The sequence below is a fragment of the Solanum pennellii genome, chromosome 3 (genome assembly GCF_001406875.1).
Source record: "Solanum pennellii chromosome 3, SPENNV200".
NCBI classification, from domain to species: Eukaryota; Viridiplantae; Streptophyta; class Magnoliopsida; order Solanales; family Solanaceae; genus Solanum; species Solanum pennellii.
Window position 1 is genome coordinate 69,908,763 of NC_028639.1, and position 24,186 is coordinate 69,932,948.

General features: G+C 29.7%; 2 protein-coding genes and 1 non-coding gene across 4 annotated transcripts; all 3 read right to left on the bottom strand.

Annotated features, from left to right (window-relative positions):
* Positions 1–8,078: 8,078 nt before the first annotated feature.
* On the bottom strand, positions 8,079–9,989 carry LOC107012809 (NAC domain-containing protein 100). Its single transcript, XM_015212734.1, has 3 exons — positions 9,392–9,989; positions 9,010–9,287; positions 8,079–8,930 (listed from the first exon to the last, which is right to left on the bottom strand). Exons 1-3 carry the CDS (start codon positions 9,585–9,587, stop codon positions 8,409–8,411), a joined length of 996 nt encoding a protein of 331 aa, XP_015068220.1. The 5' UTR covers positions 9,588–9,989; the 3' UTR covers positions 8,079–8,408.
* Positions 9,990–18,824: 8,835 nt separating this feature from the next.
* On the bottom strand, positions 18,825–22,094 carry LOC107012177 (uncharacterized endoplasmic reticulum membrane protein C16E8.02). 2 transcript variants are annotated; one of them, XM_015211945.2, is made up of 4 exons: positions 21,561–22,094; positions 19,374–19,436; positions 19,221–19,292; positions 18,825–19,127 (listed from the first exon to the last, which is right to left on the bottom strand). In XM_015211945.2, exons 1-4 carry the CDS (start codon positions 21,897–21,899, stop codon positions 19,011–19,013), a joined length of 591 nt encoding a protein of 196 aa, XP_015067431.1. In that variant the 5' UTR covers positions 21,900–22,094; the 3' UTR covers positions 18,825–19,010. The 2 variants fall into 2 exon arrangements, with proteins under 2 accessions (XP_015067431.1, XP_027771713.1); XM_027915912.1 differs by lacking the exon at positions 19,374–19,436.
* A 2,018-nt stretch (positions 22,095–24,112) lies between these two features.
* TRNAI-AAU lies at positions 24,113–24,186 on the bottom strand. Its single transcript has one exon. It is a non-coding gene; the product is annotated as a tRNA-Ile (tRNA).

Genomic DNA, 24,186 nt, shown 5'->3' on the forward strand with positions numbered 1-24,186 from the left:
GAGATTGGGAGAGGGAGGAAAGAGACGAGCGAGATTGAGAGAGGCGAGAAAGAGAGGGCAGAGAATGGGAGAGAGGTGAATTGTATATGTATATAGGTTAAAAATTGTATCTCATACATATGTATTTGTATATCATGGCGACTTATACGTATACATACATGACCAATTATACAAATTCGAAGTCTGCCCACGTAATTAATGTATAATGTTAATCGCGGGTGATAATTATAGCAAACTATAGCTATGATGAGTATTAAATAGTATAAGTTTGTTTAACCACATAATTTTTCCTATAAAGTAACGATGAATCTGAATTGACTTGTTAAAAAGATATGTACATAAAGCATTATAAAACACAAATATTTGTCTTTAAATTGAACCAATTGATGAAAGTTCATTGGCACGATCAAGCCAGCTACCACATTCAAGCGACTTGTTCGAAGCACAAATTTCATTCCGCCGATGTACTCAATGACTCATTGTCAGTGAACGATGTGGGCTTATTATTTAATTCACGACTTTAGATGCGAGCATAGATTTGCACGTAAAACTGATTAAAAGTATAATATATAGTAAATATGAATTCATAACTTTTAAAAAATACAATAATTGCAATTTTAAGAATGATAAGAGATAAATTTATATAATATTTAAATTATGAACCCGTCTTAATATTCACTTTCACTTCAAATAGATATTCCAGTGTGAGTTTTTTTAAAATGAATCAAACTCTAATTTAAATATAACACATAAGTTAAGGAAAAAAATACATAATCCTATCAACTATATAACAATCAGCGATAAAATTATTAGATCTATCGCAATCAACCAATACTAACTAAAATTTGAATTGTGCTAGTCCTACTACTTGCTCTCTCTCCTTGGAATAGTATATCTTATTTGACGTAGAATAACGAAAAAAAAATAAAATTGTACATTTTATCAAAATTGATTATCCACTTAACAATAAGACAAATCCCTATGGATCAATTTCAGATCCTCCATATTGTTATCGTCATCAAGATAGCCGCCAATCGGAGATTAATTATAATTTATAACCACCTATCATTGACGCAATCTAAAATTTTAATAAAATAATTTTAAAATATTATACTTGAAAAATAAATATGCTTTCATATCGAGGGAATTACATTTTTGTGTATAAATAATAATAAAAAATTTACCTTATTTATGTAGTATTAATTTTTCTACTAAAGAAACTTACTTGACCAAATGCTGTAATATGATACATAGGTCATCAAATATCAATGTCATGTTATATCTCCCAAGTGATGTTTGTGGTGTTATTTCACATGTACAATTGGATTATATATAGCAAAACGTGTTCCAGAGAAAAGTCCCAACAGATTTTGCCAAACATTCAATGAACTTGTTCATCATTTTCATTGACTTGAACCATGAAATTGACTTTACTCACATGTATATTACTAACATTATGACATTGAATTTAATTTCTGTGATTGGAGAGATTCATAAAATTTCTAGATGAAGCAAGCACCCATGATGACTGCCTAAATTCTTTTAATTTCTTGTTAGATTTTACTCTATATTTGTCAATTTTGATATAAATGTATGCATTTCAAAATCAAATAATTGTTATCTTACTGTACACATTGAAATTTTGTGGGGATTTTATAGGACGAGTTCAATTTTAGTTAGAGTTTTTGGAGGTTGCTCTATCATAAGCTCTGCTCATGCATATATAAAAGGAAGTAAATTTCTTTGAAGAGCGATTATGAAAATTTTATAAATTCATAAAACATTCACAACGGGATCGGACGTGTCAAACTTTTTTTTGACAATTTTAATACATTGAGAAGATTAAAAAGAAATTTAAAAGGAGATCCACATCATCCTAAATTCAAAAAAATATGTCATTCACTATCTTGAAAATACAGAGAGATCAAGAAAGAAAATTAATTTTTACTCACAATCTTGATGAAATAATTTTTTTTTTTACATTTTTGTTTTGTGATTGTAATATATTTTTGATTTTTTTTTATTTTTTTGCAAACAATCACAAATATGTTGAATAAACATGCAAAACCCCAAAATGGTTTTCAGAATTCAGCATGGACAGAATTTTACGACTAGAAGAAATATAACTAAGTGTTGCATTTGACAACTGCAGTTACTACTATTTGGCCTTTTTATTTATAAAAAGATAATATAACAAAAGCAATTGTTAAAGGCACGTGGGATAAAATCAATACTTGTGACAAATGAAAAATAGGATTGAAGTTCTTCCTCTCAAAATGTGTCATTGTAACAAAAAATATTATATTATAATAAATCTCTATTAAATTATTCTTATTTAATAAATATTCTTTGAAAATTGTACACTTAAAAAAACAGGATATAATTAAAAATCAAATAAATTTTTAAGATTACACTTATTTTGATATAAAAAAAATCACTATAAAATAAAATTAATTTGAGAAAAAAGAGAGTAATTTAATAGGCAAGGGGAAAAAATTCAAGAGCTATAAATGACTAACGATTTCAATTCTCCCCTTTTCACACTATACATGCATATTTTTAGCCAAACAAAACGACTTAATGTTTAGAAAAGCTATAGGATAAGCTTCAAAATTAATTTCCATACCTTATCTTAACAAATTTATTTGTTTGCATCTCCAATATATCTTGCATTTACACTTTAGTGTCACATATATAATAATCCAATGAAAAGATATCACATTATTAGTATAATGAATTACTGAATTATGATGATCACTAGGCGAATGTCCATTTGCTAGATTTGTCCAACGTAACCTATTTATTTTCTGTTTTAGTTACATAAGTTTTGCAAAACAACCTTTTCTTTAATTAGTAATTTTAAAAAAATGTTACGAAGTTTGATCAAACAGTTATTTATTTGTAATCTTGTTAAAATGTTAACTCTTTTGTAACAACTTTTTCGTTTCTCATAATAGCCGTGTCAACTTAGACTAATTATACGATGATAATGTATATAGAAATCGATTGTCTTTTTTTAAAAATAAAATTTAACAATAAATTTTTATTAGCTACGAGTGAAATAGCGATGCACGTGCCAAGCCCGTGAGGCAAACTATGGAGGTGGGGCCAGAAGAAATATGATTACGTGGCAAGTGAGTGGTAGACAGGAAGGCACCAGTTCGTTAGACTTAGCCACCAGGTAAGTGTGACGTAAAGAGGAAACCTGAAGCTCGTGTCCTATTTGGAAATGACCTGTCAAACCGTTAAGACAAAAACCTTATTCACTCAGTACTTTTTTATTATTTTTTAATTAATGTTTGGTGCATGTATTGAAATTTCGATTAAATATAGATCATGCATTACAGATCAATTTAGAAATAACACTTTTTATATGATTTCCTTTATGCATGAGTTTAAATTCAAGATCTTTAGGGATCGTTTGGTACAAAAATGAATAATGCAGGGATTAGTAATGTAGGAATTATTTTAATCAAGTGTTTGGTTCATTGTTTCTTATTGTGAAATTAGGTCTTAGGCCTAACTCACACCCCAAAAGCTAGCTCAAAGGGAGGAGGATTGCCCAAGCCTTATAAGGAGGCCACCCATCTCATTAACCACCGATGTGGAACTTTTGTCATTCTTTAACACCCCTCCTCACGCCCAGTGCTTAGCATCTGGTGCGTGGGCAATTTTGATTTTGGGGACCCCAACATCGGGTGAGACGGGCCCTGCTCTGATACCATGTGAAATTAGGTCTTAGGCCTAACTCACACCCCAAAAGCTAGCTCAAAGGGAGGAGGATTGCCCAAGCCTTATAAGGAGGCCACCCATCTCATTAACCACCGATGTGGGACTTTTGTCATTCTTTAACACTTATCTAATTTTTTGTGTGGTTTAAAAGTTTTTTTTAAAAAAAACTTTCTAATTATACCCTAGAGTTATTATGAGATTTTGTATTTCATGTAATTGAGTCAAAGTAGATAATTAACGGAGAATATTACTTTTTTATAACATTTTTAACTAGTTAGGAGAATAAAATTTTTATTGTCATGTTCACTATTTTCTCACTTAAATTATTTGAGAGTAAATAATTGTCATCTTAATAAATTAGAGTTAATAACTCAAAAGGTCACACAACTATAATGATTATAGAGAAAATTTATTGAACTTTGTTTTATATCAATAAATTTTTAAAAATTCTTTATCATAAAATAAAATAAAAATATAAAATAATTATAGAAAAATAAATTAAACTATTTCTATGCTCGAGATGTGTGTGTGTATGTATATATATATACACACACTCTTGTTTTAGACTACTTGTGTAATGTTTAATGAACTTTCATCAAGAGACAGTATTTTACTTATGAATTGTTCATAAATTCATCCATCAACATTAACATATTAGTCGGATTATAATATTTTATATTAATAATAAATAGATTAAGTGATTCATATTTTAGAAACAAAAAATTATATCTAATAATAAAATTTGTAAACTAATTTATTTAAATAACTTTATTAGTATAAATATAAAATATAAAATATAAATCAAAAAAATAAATAAAATATTAAAAGAATTTGAGGGGTATTTTTGTCTTTACCTTGAATAGTCCTATGGTATTAGAGCTAATACCTCCAAATGGAAGGTATTAGTATAATACATCCTATAATACCATGTTGGAGGTATAACTAATCCATTGATTAGTTATACATAGGCTCAAATTCCTGCCAAACATAGTACTAAATAATACCTTACATAATCCATCGACTATTTCTTCTAATGCAGCCTACCAAACGACCCCTTAATACTTAAAAATAAAACAGTCTCATCAATGAACTACAATACATGTTGGTCTATCATTGAGGGGGTTGCTATGTTCAGTGAACTCATGCTCCCCTCTCGAATTATATATAGTAGTGTTATGTTTTTAAATTTTTTATTAAGTATATATAGATGTGTAAACCCACGCTCGATTGGGTGCACCTCTTACCGAGGTTAGAAATATAAATTTCATGTCGTTTATTTTTGTTAAGTGGTTATTGATAGCATTTTTGATGTTTTAATTAATCAAACATTTCAATTTTAAACATATAACTTTAAAATTTTAAATATTTTCAATGATGAGAACTTAAATATCAAACAATTTAATTCATTTTCTCATAATAATGTATCATCATTTCGAAATTCTAGATACGCGTTTTTAAGTCATTACAATTTGCATGCAGAAGAACAAAAGAAGCACGTCAAAGGTTTGGTAAATAGTGATTATGGGAGGTTGGCCATTTGCCTGAATCACTTAACTGTCCTCCACTTGTCCACTTGTCTTCTTTTCCTCCCTCCCTTGCTTTTGTTCTTCTCCTCTTTTTCAGTTTTTTTTTTTTTTTAAAAAAAAGTTTAAAGATACTATCTATTTTGATATTCAACAAGAAAATCTGGATATAAAGTCATATATTTCTACCATTAAAGGCAATTCTATTTGTAACAGTGGAGAATATTCCTGGAGTTTAATTTACTTTTTAATCACTTTTAACTTATATTTATTGTCTTTCAAGAAAATAATTTTTTTGTATTGAAGAAAAGTAAAATTAAAGAAAGGCATAATATATATATTAGACCCTAAATTTGGCTTCAAATTTTAACTTTGACCTCGAACTTTCATAATGCACAAACAGGCACTTTAACTATCCAACTTTTAAATAAATAAACACATGAGTCCTACATGGCAAAATACACGTAGGACACCATGTAGGACAAAAAATGACATGTAGGATGACATGTTGGACAAGTATGTCTATTTGTTCAACTTATACATGTTTAAGTGTCTACTTGTGCACACCCAAAGTCGAAGGACATAAATGTGATTCGAAGCCAAGTTAAAGGACATATTTATGTATTATGCCTTAAAGAAAACGTGATATTAAATTTCTGACACCATGATTATTCAACAAATCAACTCGCGAATCTAACACTAGTTACTAGTGATAATTACATTTTAGCACTCTTTAAAGATGTGTCTAAAATTTATAATTAACGATAATAACCCATAATTACTTGATGGCGATAAAATTTTTAATACTTTCTATTAATACGTAGTAATCTTATTTATGTGAAAAATGGAGGGGGTGGGGGTGGGGGAATTGGTGGTTCTAACAAATTTAATTAGTCTAGTAAGAAGGTCATGCATGATTAGCATTTAATAAGGTCGATGAGAACATTAATGAGTAGTAAGTCCATAGTTACGTTTGATCATGTGATAATATGTTGGACAACGTTTAATATTCTATAATACTAAATGTGAAAACTACAAATTATTAATATTATTTGATATTATTAGAAACGCGTTATAATTGGCTAGACATGAATTCTCCAACAAAATGGCTGCCATACCAAATAAATTTTTAAGTTTAGGTTTCTGAGTTTTGGTAGCGTATGATTATTAAACAGTATTTGTTTAATGTACAGTTTGAATACATGTGATTTTATTTCAAACATACGTACCTTAATTTTAGGTCAGGTTCAATATTTTAAGACAAATGCACATTTTAACATTAATAAAAGAAACAGTATAATTATGGAGAAATATATTCTGACAAATCATAGCTGAACACTACCAGATATTTACTACTACTCATATTTATGGTGTTCTTCACTTTATACTGAACTTACCATATTTTTGTAAGTTCAATTTTTGAACTGTTTTCTGATCAATTGTTGTATTTGTTATAATTGGAAACATACAAAACTTTAACCAAATAGATCGACATGTTGTGGGTCACAATGTCATGTCACTAAAATTCCATGATAAGGAAATTTCTGTCAACAATTGATCATATGCCTTGATATTATATGTGAATTGAATATGAAATTACTGTAACTTTAGTTCCATTTTGTCACTCATCTTTGTGACAAATTTTAATAAATCTATTCATATTGTTAGTAATATATGTAAACTAATTTCTTTGTTCTTTTCAATTTGGTCATTTCACCTTTTACAAATTGAGCTGCAATGAAAGCTGGGACAGAGCTAGAAGGCAACTCACGAGTTCAATCGACTAGCTGAATTCAATATGTTCTATTCTAAATTTTATATTTGTATCATAAAATTCACGAAAATGTAAAAACTCTTAATATAACTTAGTTGTTAGTATTGGAAATTGTAATTATAGACATAACGCATCATCGGTTCGGTGAGAAATCTAAAACCGCTTGTTTTACATGAGTGAGTCCACAGGGCGGAGCTAGAAGTTTGAATACCAATTTAGCCGAATGCGATAAGTTTTGCTCATATTTGTATTAAGAAATTTATTAAATATGTATAAATATTAAATTTAAAATATTTTATTTACACTTGAAACCATGCTTATAAAATTCATATTCAGATTAAAATTCTGACTTCGTCTCTGTCACACTGACACAGCTTAAGCATGAAGGAAACATAGAAACGGCAAAACTTTGGTCATGCTTAGCGCCTTGAAGTGTTCCTTGTTTTTCTAATTTAATGCGTGGCGAGAAGCATGTTTTTCCACTTATTTCGTATCTCTAACTCAACTTGATATATACATTACATTATTGTTGTTACAACTAATCCCCTTGACATTTGGCTAGTTTAATTCCTACAATAAACCATAAATATTACTAGCATATACGCTGTCAAAAAAAAAAACAGAAGAAAACGACTAGGCCCTCAACTATTAACATCATTTCTTTGACAAGACACCACGTGGTTTGGTTAGTAGTTAATACCATGTTTTGACATCTGAAAGTGGTCATAAGCACTTTGAGATTATCTCCTAATCATGACACAATTATACACAAATTATGGAGGAAGAAGCAAGGTCTATGGCATATTGTTTAATTTGAGTCTTACAAAATATTCTTTGATTTTTATTTTTTTTAAGCAATTCCGCTAGGCAAGGTGTGTCTAAGTCTAGGCTAGTTTTATTAATAAAGTAAAAAGGACTTCAAAAAGAAAAGTACTAATAAAGGGGCGAGATCTTATCTTACTAATCATAATGAAGATAACGCACCTTAAAGCTTGAAATTCATAAACAAAGAAAATCGTTTCAAAGGGGAAAAAAAACACAATAAGAGATTAGTAAGCCAACCAACCTGATCTCATACAATCACAGGCTAACATTGTTCAAAGTAGTACTGTTTTTTTTGTTTTTTTTTACAAATTCAATATCACAATAACTAATAACAGGCAGTGAGATAAATGAGAAGTGTAAAATGACAACAAAATAAAATAAAAATTGTGGTAGGAGTATAGTTTTTGGGACTTAATAATATGGTTATAACTATTGTTGAATGCAACTTAGGGGATTAGTAAATCTATACATATAACAATTAATTTCACACCATAATAGCTATTACTACTACTGAAGCTCTATGTCTGTTCTTCTTTTTGCCTCTATCAAGAATATCAGTAAGTCCAGAAGCAATCAAGATCTTGTTGAGCTGATGTAATTTCAGTGTTCCTATCAGTGCTTATACCTGTTTCTTGGGATACACTGATCATGTCTGTCTCCTTTTTGAAACTCTGATGTTGAATGTTCTGTCCGTAATTTTCAAGCAAATTCCTTAGCGTTGCGGGATCTTGTATAGGAAATGAACCTGGCTGAGGAAAATTGTGTTGAAGAGGGACATTTTGGTTCCAGGTGAACGAATTCGGAAGAGAGTTTCTTTGGAAAATGTCGATGGAATTCGAGAGAAGAGGGAAATTAGGTGAATTGTTGAAGGAATTGATCATGTTGTTTTCTTGATTCTTTTGAGTAGTAACATAATTGGAGAAGCAGTGCACGTGGCTAGGCGATGAATCTGTCAATGGTGGCAAAACGGAATTGACCATTTCATTTTCATCAGAATTAGCTCTCACAAGCCCTGAAATGTGAATTTTTTTTCCACCAGTTGTTTTTTGAAATACTCTGCAAATCACCCAATCATTCTGTAAACAGAAATTAGGAATTGTGAAATCAAAACATGGGGATAAATAAAACAGAGGATTAATGCATAAAAATTTGTACCTTTACTGTTTTAGGAAGATTGTTTAGTGATAATCTTCCTTCTAATCTATATTCATGAGTTACCCAATTTGTTTTTTCACCTCTTGGAGCTCTTCCTCTGTAAAAAACCAAAGTTTTCTTCATCCCAACAAGAGATCTTCCTCTAAAAATCTCCTTGTCTTTTCCTGTAGCTTTCCAATAACCTGCAGCAGTTGCCCTGTTTGTCCTCAAACCAGTTGGATACTTCTTGTCTCTCACACAAAAAAAGTACCATTCTTTTTCCCCAATTTTCGCCTTCCCTACAATGATTCACGAAACACAAATAGTTCATCAGATTTACTGTTTTCATAGCCAGTAATTTTTAGTTTAACCAGACGACTAAAAAGGGAGAAATTCAACTTACATGGAAGCTCCCAAGGTTCAATTTTGTTCATGTCAACATCTCCAATAGCAATAGCAGAGAAATTCATATCAACAACTTTCTTAGACAAATAATGAGTAATTAGCTCTTCATCAGTAGGATGAAAGCGAAATCCCGGAGGAAGTTCCATCTGCTGTTGATCATCCATCTTAACACTTGCAGAAAAATTCTCCATCATCAAAAACAACCTAAACACCCTTTTTTTTAAAAAAATAATCAGGTCGTTAATTACCTAACCGTTCAAAAAAACAACAAGAAATAATACTAAATCAAGATTCAAGAACTAATATAAAGTTAAATGAGAAAGTTGGAGAGAAAAGTAGAGAAATGATTAGAGAAAGGCCATAAATACTGGTTTTTGAAGGAGATGGAGAGAAACGTGAGCTCTAAGGAACTATGGTTTTTAAGCCCTTGTTCTGTTATAATTTTTTTTAAAAAAAAATAATCTTAATTTTTCTTCTCATATAAACCTCTATAGACCCCTTTTTATATTTGACTAAATACATTTCATCTCCTTAAATAAAGCATGTAATTCTGTCAAAATTTCTTTTGTCATATAGTGGTTATTTTTAACTAAAAGTCGTGTTTTTCTTTGGAACATATAATTTATTTATATTTGGAATTTCTGTTGTGTAATAGTAGTAGTTGAAGAACCTTTCAATTTTGTTGCTTTCATAAGTTGTTTCAACTGTGTACCAGAACTATAAATCCAACATCACTTTATATTATCATCGTTTCAATTTATTTTTCTTACGCTTTTTCTTAAATTATTTCAAAAATAAAAAAGTTATCTTTCTTTTTTATTACAAATTTTTAGTTAAGACCATAAGATTTAAAAGACTGCATTTTTTCTGATTTATGTCAAGTCAAAATCAGATGAACAAAATTGAAAACGAGGAAAGAATATTTTAAGTAATTTTTTATTAGGTAATTGACTGATTTTCCTAAATTAGCCTTCTCTGTTCAAAATTCTTGACTTTTGAGCGTGTGAAAATGGGCTACCTTAATTAATGAAATAAATACTAATTTATTTATATCAAGAGAAGATTTACATCATGTACCTGAAATTAGCTTAAATTCCATTTAACCAAGTGAAAATTACCTTTATAACCCTATATTTATTTTCATTTGAAATAAAAATATTTAAGTTCATACCAGTTTTCCGCATAATCTCCATGCTGTTAGTTTTCTGATTAGACACGTTAACCTCACATTATAAAACGGAAAATTAGTCCAAAAAGTCTTAAGCTTCTTAAAGGCCTTTCATACTTTCAATTCACAATCATACGAGACTTCAATTAAAAAGGACCATTTTTGTATAACAATGTTAAAAAAGATGTTTGGACAACGATAAAGTTATTTTTACGTGACTTATATGTCATGAATTTGAACCGTGAAAGCAGCAATTAATGTATGCATTAGAGTAGTCTATCTACGTCACACCCTTTGTCACTTTGTGTGATGTGTCCCTTTCCTGAGCTTTATGTGAACGCTAGATGTTTTGTGCATTATATATATGATTGTTAATTAACAATTAACTAATATAATTTAATATAAATATCGAGTACTTTACTTAATTATCTTTTCAATTAGCAGTTTCTTTTTAACAATATTCTGTTATGTATCCCAATTTGACACAAGAAAAAAGGACTTTTAAGGGGTGTTTTCTCTTGTAAAGCAATTTCTGTTGTGCAACTAAATAGTAGAAGCCTAGGTCATTAGATATTAATTGTTGTAATTCTAGAAGCACTAATAAAGAACTAGGGCTCATGAGAAGATACAAACATATGGGTGGTTGGGTGTAAAAAAGTTCACTCAATTAAAAAGATTAGTCTTTTGGACTCATCTTCAACTGTTTTTTAATGTTTTTTTTTTCATTCAAAATTTAATATTCATATTAAATATTTAATTATCCTCATTCATATACCATAAGACACGTTAAAAAAAATCATTTACTAATATAATTTTTTTCATATTCATAATTTACAAATTATTTAATAAATTATAATTTTTTCTCATATTCAAAATTGAAATATCTAATTATGAAGATAGAACTATAGCTATCCCCACCAGGACCACCACAATCATTTGATTTACAACCGTTTTATGTACTTACAAAAAGCTTATTATTGCAGGCCATCATGTCTTTTTTTTTTTGGTCAATTATAGTCTTCTTGAATGTGCTCTATTCTTAGCACAATACTTTTACCGATGCTTAGTAGTTGCGATGTATATATGTATACTGATAATATAAAAAATAATTAGCAACTTTAATCCGTTATAGAAATTAGTTTTTGTTACTTTTTCTAGAGATGATTATTTGTAATTATATTTTAGGTGAAAGTTAATTTCCTTTTTATTCTTCTAGCTAGGGTTTGGTTGGTCCATCATTGATGAGAACGGGAAGAATTTAAAACTTGTACTCTGAACCCAAATAGGAAAATTTAGAGTTAAAAGCATACAACAAAACGACATTTGTTATTACTAATCTTTAATTAATATGAGTACATTCAATCACTAGTTAAATTAAAATCTTCATTTTTATTTCTATATAAAATGAAGTGTTTGCTTTAGAGGAAAAAAAATGTTTCAATATTGAATTCAACTTGTAAACTTGTCGTTTGTCATCCTTTACATGCATGAATTTAATTTAATTTAATTTTAATTTAGACAATGTATGAAACGTTTTTGTTATATCAAACTAATTAAGTCACTTTATTTTGTTTGGTAATTGAAAATGATTGTGTGTGAACACTTCATAATTTATTCATTTTTGTTGTCCTAATATAAAAATGGTGGGTTTTTTTTTTGCACCTAGACAAAGAAGGTTATAGTGTGACTATGTCAATGTGAAAATAGAGGTGCATTTACTATATGATAGTATACGTAAACAATAATGATAACCATATACTAATAATTTACACTTTTAAAGGAAATTTATCATATAATTGAAGAACCATATAACAAGAGCAAATCCAAAGGAGAGAATTAAAAAAAAAACATTTAATAAGTGAAGAAGTTTATAGTACTAGGAGTACGTTCTAACTTTTCGAAATATTTGAAAATGTCACAAAATTTAACCTTACAATGTTTAATTGCTATTTAACTGAGGTTCAAGAAAGAAAATAGATACTACAAATGTCATGTAATAACTTTGGATTTATGATATAAATATTAAATTTATTCCATAAAAATATAATTTATTCAAGTATGAATGAATTTGAGTAGAAATATTGTTACTTATATTCATTGGTGGATCAATTTGAGCATCGCCCAAGTTAACTCATTTAAAAGTCAATAGCTAATTTGAACAATCTATGTAACGCATAACAAAATTGAACCATACATAAAAAAAGAAATATTTTTTTAGTTTGGGGTTGATTGGATATAGTCATCATAAATTATTAATAAGAAAAAGTCCTTGTTAAGTTTGATTTGGTAATTAAACAAACTACGTTTATTAATATAGAGTGAATTTTATAGTTGGGTGGATTAATTAGCTATACTCAGCTCAAATTATAATTAAGACGTTTATTTTGATCTAAACAAAATCTTAGATGGACGATACCTCTACTTATTTATTGATTCAATTTTTTTTAATTCACCTAAATTTAGCTCTAACCTATTCATCTTACACACCCTAAAATTAACAATATATTCATAGCAAAAGAAGTCCTAAAAGTATACTAATCTTTTATAGGATAGGACCCCTAGCTTATCTCTTACTTCTTGTAGAAAAGCCTAATTAATTATTGTGAACCAAAAAATATTTTCATATATTAAAAAAAAAACTGAAAAATGACAAGTGGCCTTTATTTTTCTTAAAATAAAAATAGCAATAGTAGAACTTTCTTATTAAGGAAAGAAACCTAACTATAGGAGGGCCATCTGTCGAAGATTGCTTTTTCTTAATTAATTAAAATTAGATTAGTACTATAATCTTATTTTAATAACATTGAACCGTTCAGATTGGCTTGAATAGTCAAACATTCATATCAGCCACCAAAATTTGCCTAATGAAGAAAAAATAGTTAGTGCCGTCATATATAGCCAATAAAAATCAACATCAAAATACACACACTTGGCTACTGTCAATTGATCAAAGAAAGAAAATATTTTAAAATTAAAAAAAATAGTATTTCAAAACTACTAAAAAAATAATACTATTTCGTTTGTATTGTTCAATTTATATGACACACTATTTCTTTTTAATCATCAATTTAAAAAAGAAATAACACATTTCTTTACTTGACAATTATTTAACGACACTATCAATATTTATGTGTTTCACTTATTTGGTAAAAAGTCTAAAAATGTGTAAGGATAGTTTGAAACATTACAAACTTTTCTCGTATTTCTTAAAATTCATGCTCAGTAAAATTACGTCATATAAATTGGGACGGAGAGAGAGGATAGTAAAGTTGCAACCTTTCTCATAATAATATGATTAAAATACATCTTAAAATGTGGATCAAGTTCATGAAATTTGACTCTTGAGAAACAAAACGTTACAGTGAAAGCGAACACCGAGGAGAGTAGTTAACTTAACTCTGGTTACACTGGTTTAGTTTAATTAACTCTAGGGTTGACCACTAAACTGAAGGATTAGGCCAAGTCCTGTTTCTTTTGTTCCAACACATACCAAGAAATGAGACAGCTAGCTTGGCTTACAAGAATATTGGTTCTTATTGAAAAACAATAATTTGGAATAAAATTAGGTAATATATATAGGTCACTTTTGAATTCTTTACTGTTTGCTTTCTATACTTAATTCCCAAATCTTTAAAGTAATTTTATAAAATATGATATAATGATTGACTGATTCATCATGCAATGCCTAACTATCAATTTATAATAAGATGCTGATAGCTATTTTGTTTTTTGGTCAGCTCATTGTGATCATAATTTTAGGTCCAAAGCACATAGCAATTGCCTACAAATAGCTTATGCATTATTTAAAATTAGGTTTTATTATCTATATAGGCTTATGTGTCACTTTTTCTTTCTATATGTGGATGCAAAATTGCCATGTTTGTCATGTTCAAAAGTTTTATAAGGTCTGACCAAAAAATTATAAAATCATTTACTTGATAAATCAATTTAATGATTTCACATTTTCAGAATTGATTCTTGTTGTTTATAACCAGTACAGTTTGGTTCCTTTCTTTATTTGAAGGTTATCCTTAATATGTTAATACTTAATATATATTAGTCTGTTTAATCAAATTTTCAAAATCTGCTTATTAACAAATTAATAGTCGATGAATTAAGTGATTTGTTTTGAATTCGATACGGGATTAGCATGTTACTATATACTACTTATTAATCAGTCACAGGTTTTGATTTTTTAAATTCTTTAATTAATTTGTGTGTAATGGAAACAATACATATGATTATAGCTACTGGTTTTTTGCGGCTTTTCATATACATACGAGGCACTATTAGCGTGCTAGAACATAATATACAAGTTCACATGAATTTACTAGCTTTAATGGAGATTTATATTTTTTTTAATAAATTTATTAAATTTCTATTTAACTTGAAATTATAGTTGAAACTGATAAACTTTAAATCGTGAATCTTAGTCCACCACAAAGATACGTATGTATGATCAATAGCATCATGACACATTGACATGGGGTGCTATCGTTCAGATTTTTTAATTTTTAATAGATGGAGATGATATAGCAATACTCAATTTAGAGAAAAATAACATTATCCATTAGTACATGATGTCTGCAAATATTAATCAAGATCTTGTTAGCAAAATATAATAAAACGATACTAATTATAATGATGACGACGGTGATGATGAAAATAAATAAATAAATAAATAAACTACTATAATTAATAATGATTATATATAATCTCATAAGGAATTAGGAATATACTTAATTAGCCAGAAATAGTTGCTCTTTCTAATCTCATAATCTCTGTAGTCCTAATATGAAACATCTAGATGTCTCTCTTAATATACTAATTAAATCATGCTAGATGTCTTAATATACTAATGCTATTGATGATAATCATAACGCTCTAGTAATTAATATATTTAAAAATGGGTGAATTATTAAAAAAAAGGATCATATTTTTATTTTTTAAAAAAATATTCAAACTGTTTAATTTTTAATACTAGCTAGTCATTCTTTCAATTTTTATTTTAATCAAACAAATTGTTCTATATTACTCTTTTCTAAGAGACAAGTTTGAATCTTCAATATATAATATTTTGGAAGTTAATATCATTTAGAGGGATATTACTTATCATTTCAGAATGTATTATATTTTTATGAATATATTTCGATATATTGTATCATTTTTCATCGTTATAGATATTAATTAGGACAAATCTAAAAGAGAAGTGTGATATACACGGGATATAATTGTTATAAAATATGTATAAATGAAATATTAGTCATTGTATAAAACAGTATTAGGCCTCATTGACAACCCAAACCGGAAATTAAGCACCACGTAATAATTGTTTGGTTCAAAATAATCAATTAAAGAAATGATGTCACAAGTTTATTTGAAAATTTCCAAAAGCCTATCAAATCCCCGCAAAACTTGGATGATTTCACTTCAATTTACATTTTTTATAACCTTCTTTGCTCTCTAATGGTTGAAAATGAAGTATCTTAAATTAGTCTAATAAGAGAAACAACAAGAAAGGATTGACAAAACCGTCCACAAATATGATGTAATGAATAAAATTCTCTCATTAATTAAAAATTACGTTCAAATTTTGAAAAACAGATGCGTAGTAGAGAATTATATCTCCTTTAAGAGTCCTACACAACACAAATTTATATTAATTAAGTTGTAAAAATCGAACATATAATAGCTCTACCAGAAAAGGGCTTTAAAGTAAACAAATTGATCGAAGATTATTAAAGAAATATTTTCTGGGAATTTAATAATGATCTCCATATTTTAGATTTTGAGATTTTCTTTTATGAGCTAATTATTTGATGGTTTGCCAAATTTAACTTTTATTTGAGTGTATAAAGAATTTTTCACACTATTTGTAACACAATTATTTTTTTAATCATCTATAATAATAATAATTTTTATAGAAGATTAACGGTCTCTCAACAAATTAGTGATGGCAGGGTCCCATTAATCATAGTACTTAAGCAAATTTCACACGAAACCTTTAATTTAATGTGGGAAACAAAACAAAAATACAAGAATGTCACCCCTTAATCACACTTCTTAGTTCTATTCTTGTAAACATTTTTAGGATGTTTTTTGTGGTAGTTATCATATGATTGATCAGTTTTATTGCTTCATGCGTATAATACATAACTATTTTTTTTTAACCAAAAAATAAAAATAAAGTTTCTAGTCATTGTCATTTATTCTGTTTTTTTCCCTCTAATTTTTTCATTGACTTTGCGTCATGGTATGTAATTTTTATTCTTTAAGGTCATTTCAAGTTAGTTCTTCTTGTGTAACTATTTATTTTTTCTTCCTAAAATTACAAACTTTTGTTAACAAATCGCAGGATTTCAGTTAGACGCAGGAAAATTAATTAATCAAATAATTGAAAAAAGACAGTCTCCATAGAGGCTTAATATTAATCAATTGGGTGTATTTGTCACATACAAAATTAATTAACCGTTTGGTTGTGAGTCATTTTAATGTAAGGGAAAAGGGGCAAACATGCGGAAAAAACTTACCCACATTGGGTATTTATACCAAACTAATTCAATTTCCATTATTATGTGATTTAATGAAGTAAAACACATGTTAATTAATTAAAGTTAAATAAAATGTACTATAAATTTAAACACATAGCATACACGTATTGAATTGGTGTAATCACCGGATGCGGGCAAATTTTACCCCGAATACCTTTAACTTTGCGATTTAGAGCAAAAAATATAACATTTTTTTAAGGCTAATGCATAGTTAATGATAACTAATGAGAAACTATTTAAGAGTACATTAAAGATTCTTTTTCCCTCAAGGCCTAGAGATTAAGATCCAAACCATATTGGTTTTTCCGTTTTAACAAGAGAAACATGCGGTCGCTACCACGCACAGGGGTAAAAATTATATTTCTATGTAATAGCTTACAAACCACACATGAGAGGTAACTGGCACTAGACATGTCTAGTACGTGCGACGAGCTCGACCCAAAGGCAAGCTCCTCACCTCAAGGGCTTCTAACTAGAGACCTCCAACCAGGGGCGTAGGCACATGTATGTCAGGGTGTCTAATTGGACACCATTCGCCAGAAAAAAAATACCTTATATAGAAGTAAATAATATATGAAGTGATTAGATAATATATTTTGAATATACTCGACATAATAGGTTGTTATAGCCTAATGGTTTAAGATGTATTGATTGAGTGCTTAGACATCTTTAATGAGTCAGTGCTTGCGTGTTCATATAGCTTTAATTTGTTGTTCAAATTTTGAACCCTCTTCGTGAAATCTTGACTTCGCCACTGCCTCCAACATGGATAAGATGTACTGAAACTAATAATTGACAATAGAGCTCAAGCTTGATCTTTTGTTGCTTAAATTTACAAGAATGATTGACAATAATTGAAGTGGGCTGGTTGGCTAACTCTGGCATGATCCCTTTGAAAGCTGCATATAGAGATAATAGGCCTACCAGAAATAATTAAGTAGAACAAAATAATAACATCTAAATCAATAGGCCCGGCTGATGTCTCCTTCCTTGCCATTTTCTGTTTCAATTTTGTGATGGAACTAACAAATCCAGAAAACTGGTATGTCAGACGTATCTCTATGTCACCATCTTGGTCAATTAGGAGAGCAGTATGTCACATTTTTTTCTTGCTAATCTAAGCACCTTGATACAATGTAAACTAATAACAATTCACTGTACCATTCATCTTCTAATTAACGCGTGTGCACATTTGGGACAATGGAACATGTTTATGAGAGTGCAACATAGAGTCAATGAGGAGCACGCAAGACCAGCATGCAACACCTTGTGATGGATGAAACAGAATTTAGACCATCGTACTTATATTAAAGGAATGAACCGAAAAAACTGGGTGGAAAAAGAGTAGGGGTGAATTCCCAGCACAGATACTGCACAATCTTCCCATCCTGTCAGTACATCACACAAACAAGTGATGGCAAGATGAAACAACCAAAGCAACATCTGCAGTTCCTTACTAATGGTGCAGAATGTGCTGCCTATAAAGAAACGGATTTCAATTCAGGGAAGCAAAATTAGAAACAACTCAAACTACCACCCTCTTTGGTGATTGAGTCTCTGATGCTAAGTATCAAAATCCCACGGGTTTACATGGAGTATGTAACACGGTATTAAGAAGGTAATCCACTGCCCATCTATCAGAATCCTTCATAAATGAGAAGATGCATCACACATCAAAACCCACAAATACTTCACCACAAGGTGCATCAAACTACAGGCTAAAAGCATTTTAATAAATAGTTGATTTCATAAAGGATATATACAGGAACCAAGTTTTTGACTTTATCAAGTATACATACAAATACCAACTTAACGTGTACAAGAGCAGTTCAGATTCGAACAAACTTCGATCATTTAACTGATACAATTAGAATAGGTAATAACCTTGCTTATCAAATTTAAGATATCTTTTTCTGTTTCTTCTCCTGCCATTCTTTGATTTCAGCATCAATTGTTGCTTTCACTTTTGAATGAAACCCAGGGTATGGTTCATAGCCAATAAGAGATTGGAGGGCCTGTGTGGAATCAATAAGCCATGAAAACACTAGATAATGCAACCACTGAAAGTACTTGTCTCCTAACATAGATGATAGACTTAGTATAAATACCTCAAGGAGAACAAAGAATGGTGCCATAAGGAAAGCTTGTGCAAGATTGTCCAGAAGGGCAGGTGCTCGCTTCTACAAAAGTGAATAACAATGTCATGCGACCACATTTATGGAAGCTTTGAGAATAATGCATAAATTACTACAAATGATCACCTCAAACACTCCATGACCTATAAACTGTCCAGTCCAGCAGAACAATTGAGCTGCTAGAACAACCTGGACATGTGTTCGTCATAGTTAGTACCAACATCACATACTTGATTCAAGAAGAACTAGATAGATTCAAATGTATTACAGACCAAACAGATCATGCATTATACATCTTTGTCCAGTCCATATGAGAATTTCCACTTAGTAATTAGTTATGGTTCTTTCTGGGTCAGCTTGTGTGTGCCTCAACTAATTCCATGGGGTACCTGTAGGAATTGCTATTGGGGCAAGGCAGTGGTGGGGTTTGTACAAAAATAGGCCCAGGTTCACAAAAGTAAGCAGATCAAAGAACTTTACACATATAATACTTCCATGGGAAAAGTGACCTAAAACAGAATTAGGAATAATGGTAAGTAAAAGGGTTTATCTTAGAGCTTAGGGTGCTTTATTGTCTTCAGTAATCCAACAGAAACTTCAAACTTGGGATTATTATCAAACTTCTTCAAGCTAAATTAAAACATTGGGAGAATATAGTGGTTTAGACAAAAGATTTAACAATCAAAGAATGAAATGAATAGCAAAGGACAGAGAATAAAGTGGTTTAGACCAAAGATTTAACGATCAAAGAATGAAACAGATAAGTTTTAACATCTATAGGGTATAGTATAGAAAAGGTAAAAAAAAATTAATATCTTTTACAAGCACACAGAGTGAATAGTGACTACCCATATGGGAAAAAAATAGAAATGAACTTGCTAACTCTGTAATTGAAATGCCCCAATTGCCATCCCTAGGTTCTTGCTAACTCCCACAAGCATAGGTACAGGGTAACTATGTAATTGGTTATTGGTTCTTGACCTCTAACAACAAATAGATGACAACCAAGTTTGACCAAACCCAATGAACTGCTATAGATAAAGAAGTCAAGAGTTAGATCCTTGTCGCACATAGAGGACCCAGACATCTAAACTATTTATGAAGATAAATTGCCAAAGGATGAGTTGTCTATGGTTAAATTCAAGGTAAATGAGGAGAAAAACATCCACACTCAGTGTACCAGCAAAACTATAAAGTTAAAAAGCTGAAGGCATAGACTGGTCATTTGTAATGTATATGTTGTGTCATGAAGAGTGGAATGCGGGCAGTACACAACATGATAGTTACATGACAATACTCTTGACAGAAAGCTGTGAAATTGATCAGTTAACTCAGCTGAATGACCAGATCTTTAAATGGATCATCAGTGTTGTGTCCAAGATGTGCAAATTAGCTACATTACAAGAAAAAACCTTAAGCTCCCCTCTTTAGCTTTTGCTAGTTGAGAATACAGGAAACTAAATGACTGCTTTAGGTCGGTATAAGAAATGCAGGTGAAAAGTGCACTGGACAAACAAATGACAAATGATCTGAAAGGAACTTAAGATTGACAAGTTGAACTCCGGATTAGCATATTCCCAAATTTTCTTCGGCTCAAACTACATTGTCTATAATAATTTTTCAGCAAAACTCCTATAACCTGTTTCCGGTTCCAGTTGCAATATCTAGCCTGTCCAACTGGTGTAATCAGGAGTTGTTCCTGATTGCATGTTAGTGCAGGTAAAGTGTGACATACAGAGATAACCACTAATTTACTTGAAAGGCAACTTGTTTAACCTTTGAGTGAAATGAACCCGATTAGAGCAATGTAGATTCAAACAATTCATATAGTTGACTCCAATTAGTCCAGATTGAGGTACTTGATTGATTGATGAAAGGGTGAAGCAATATACTAACAGATCAAGCAAAAGGGGAAATTGTGATGCTAAGTACGATAGTAGGCAAAGAAAAAAAGAATGTAAAAGACAGTTTGACCAACATTCTAACATATATTTTTTCATCAAATCAACATGATAAATGTTGCAACTTTTGGCACTTCCCTTATAGTGTTTGACTATCTAAATCTTAATTGTAAAACATTGAGTTGATCTAATCCAATTTAGCTGCCAAGATAAGTCAAACTAACTCTCTAGAACCCAAACAAGACTAATAGTTTTTGCCTGTTTCTAAATCGACTCTTCTCCAACATAATTTGCAATATCCCAAAACTACGGCAGCATACCATTAATTCAATAATACTCCATAGACCACAAAAAGATTAAAACTTTAAAGGAAATACAAAAGCTACACATGAAGGGGAAAAAAACCGTTTACCTTCCAAGCGAGAGAGAACCCCAATTGACGAGCAACCATACCACTGGAAACCCAACAAATGAAACATAGCAAAGCAGCCAATGAGCCAGCTTTCTTGTCCAAACACACGTAGAACAGTGCATACCCCAAAGTAAACAAAAACCCATAATTAAGGACCAATGAACTGTGCTCACAAAGCTGAATCGGCGGTAAATTGAAAAGTGAGGGCGTAAATTCGAAAAGAATAAGAGCAGTGAACAAGATAGGCCACACAAACACCATGTGAATCAATACATTCACTGGGTTGCTATGGTAAGCTCCATAGAATGCAAATTGTTTCTCCAAGTCAAATATTTCCATCTCTCAATCGATGGATTCCGATGAAATTACGCTTCAAATAAAAAGCCGTGAAGGGAACTTTTCTTTTCTTTTTTTTTCTTTTATAAGATAATATGTATGATTAAATAATTGACAAATCGGAAAGGCTACTCCTTCACGATATCGTCAAAGTCCGTGTGCAGCTTCTTTTCTCGACCCCAGTAACGTCCTGTAGTTTCAAATCCATGTCAAAAATTTATGTCGTATATATTAATTAAATATAAAATTTTATAAATACGTATATTAGATTAGGGATGTTTACTAGTCAGTTTAGATCGATTATCGGTTAAAATCAAAATTAAATAAATTTAATTGGTTTTACAATTATCAAAATCAAACCAAATCAAATATAATGTACATTTATCGATTTGGTTATTTTCGATTTTAGTTTGGCTTGGTTTGGTTCGATTATTAACCATAAATAAAAATAAAAGAAACAATTCATTCAAAACATGAAGAAAGTGACAACAATCCATTCAAACAAAAAAAAATATTTAGAATGAATGTTATTATAAAACTTTCGATCATTGAATTTACGGAATAAAACTTCAAAATTCACTATTTTAGCATTAGAAGGAAGAGACAATGACATTTTCCGTCCCACAAAGAATTTCGATAGACACTCATATATACGAAACCAATAAAAAAAATGTTCTCACTTTGGAGAGGGTTTTTTTTTTCTTTAAGTAAATTATGAATAATTTTTGACGAAACATATATAAAATCTTTAAAATCATTTTTGAATTTAAATATTATGTATGTATAATAATAAAATTTATGCATAAAACATGTTGGTGCGGCTCAGTTATTTCTTCCATCTTTCGAACAAAATTATAACCAAACCTATTACTATCTATTCTTAACAATCTAAAACCAAACGAAATCAAAATCCAAATTCAATTGAATTATTTAATTGATTTGATTTGATTTAGATCGAATTTTATCCAAACCATAAAAACCTCTACATTAGATCATGGGTATTTTTTTCTCGAAAAATGATAATTTTAAGAAGAAAAAAAGAAAGATGTAGGTTATTTGGGCGTTTTGTAGTGCATTTTCAGTGTGGTGAATGAATGGACGAGACTATTGGTGGGGAGGGGTTATTTTTAAAGTTGAAAATATTTTTTAAAACTAAAACTGAAATTTTTTATTTTTTTTTGCGGGTGAAGGTAGGTCAAGAGTAGGGGTTAAAAAAATAATCAATGACTTGTAGTTGGGCTCTTCTTTAATTGTTTTTTCAATTAAAGTTGCAAACATTAAAGCTTCAATTAATAGAAACTTAATTACACCAAAACTTACCTAACAAGAATGTTCGGTCATTGACCCTCAACTTAGTAAAATAAGACTACTTATTATTAAGAGATTGTCTGGCTTAAAAAGTGAAAATATTCGAGATTATACTAAAATCAAGATTATAATTTACATAACTTATACCACCTTTTAAATAAAGATATTAGTTGAAAGAAATAATATTTTCTACATTTCAAATGAATTAAATTGTTTATATATTTTTTATTTACAAATTAACTTAATTGTGCAATATTTAAGATTATTTTTTTTTTAATATTCCCTTTATTAGTTAGTTTTAGAATTAGTTATTTTAATCATAAATGTACAATTAATAAGGGTAAAAATTGAAAATCATGTGTAATTTATATCTTAATCTTCTTTTCTTGAAAAGTGTAAAAGATTCAACAATTCAATTAATTTAAAATGGATAGACTATCAATTTTAACTAATAAAAATATAACTCAACCAAATATGAATAATTTTACTCTAAAAATTTAAAGTGGCATAACTAACCCATCTAATTCCATGAACCAATGTCTCTTTAGGAATTAACAAGTTCACTGTAAAAGACCTTAACAGTTCAATTAGTTTGAAATGAATTGAATATCCAATTCTAACTAATAAAATATAACTCAACTAAATATAAATAAATGTACTCTCAAATTTAAAGTGGCATAACTAACCCATCTAATTTTTATGAACCAAAGTCTCTTTAGGAATTAACAAGTTCCATTAGGAGTATATTTATTAGGTTGGAAGTGTACATCAAATATCTCAATTTTCTTTAGTTGGTGAAAAGTTATTAGGTATAGTATATTTTTGTGGTAAAAAATAAAAAAGTACAGACAGGTAACTGTTTTCCTCTTTGGGGGAGCTAAAAATGCAGAAATAAGATGTAAAAAAAATGGCCCATGCAGGTCTCGAACCTGCGACCTTCGCGTTATTAGCACGACGCTCTAACCAACTGAGCTAATGGGCC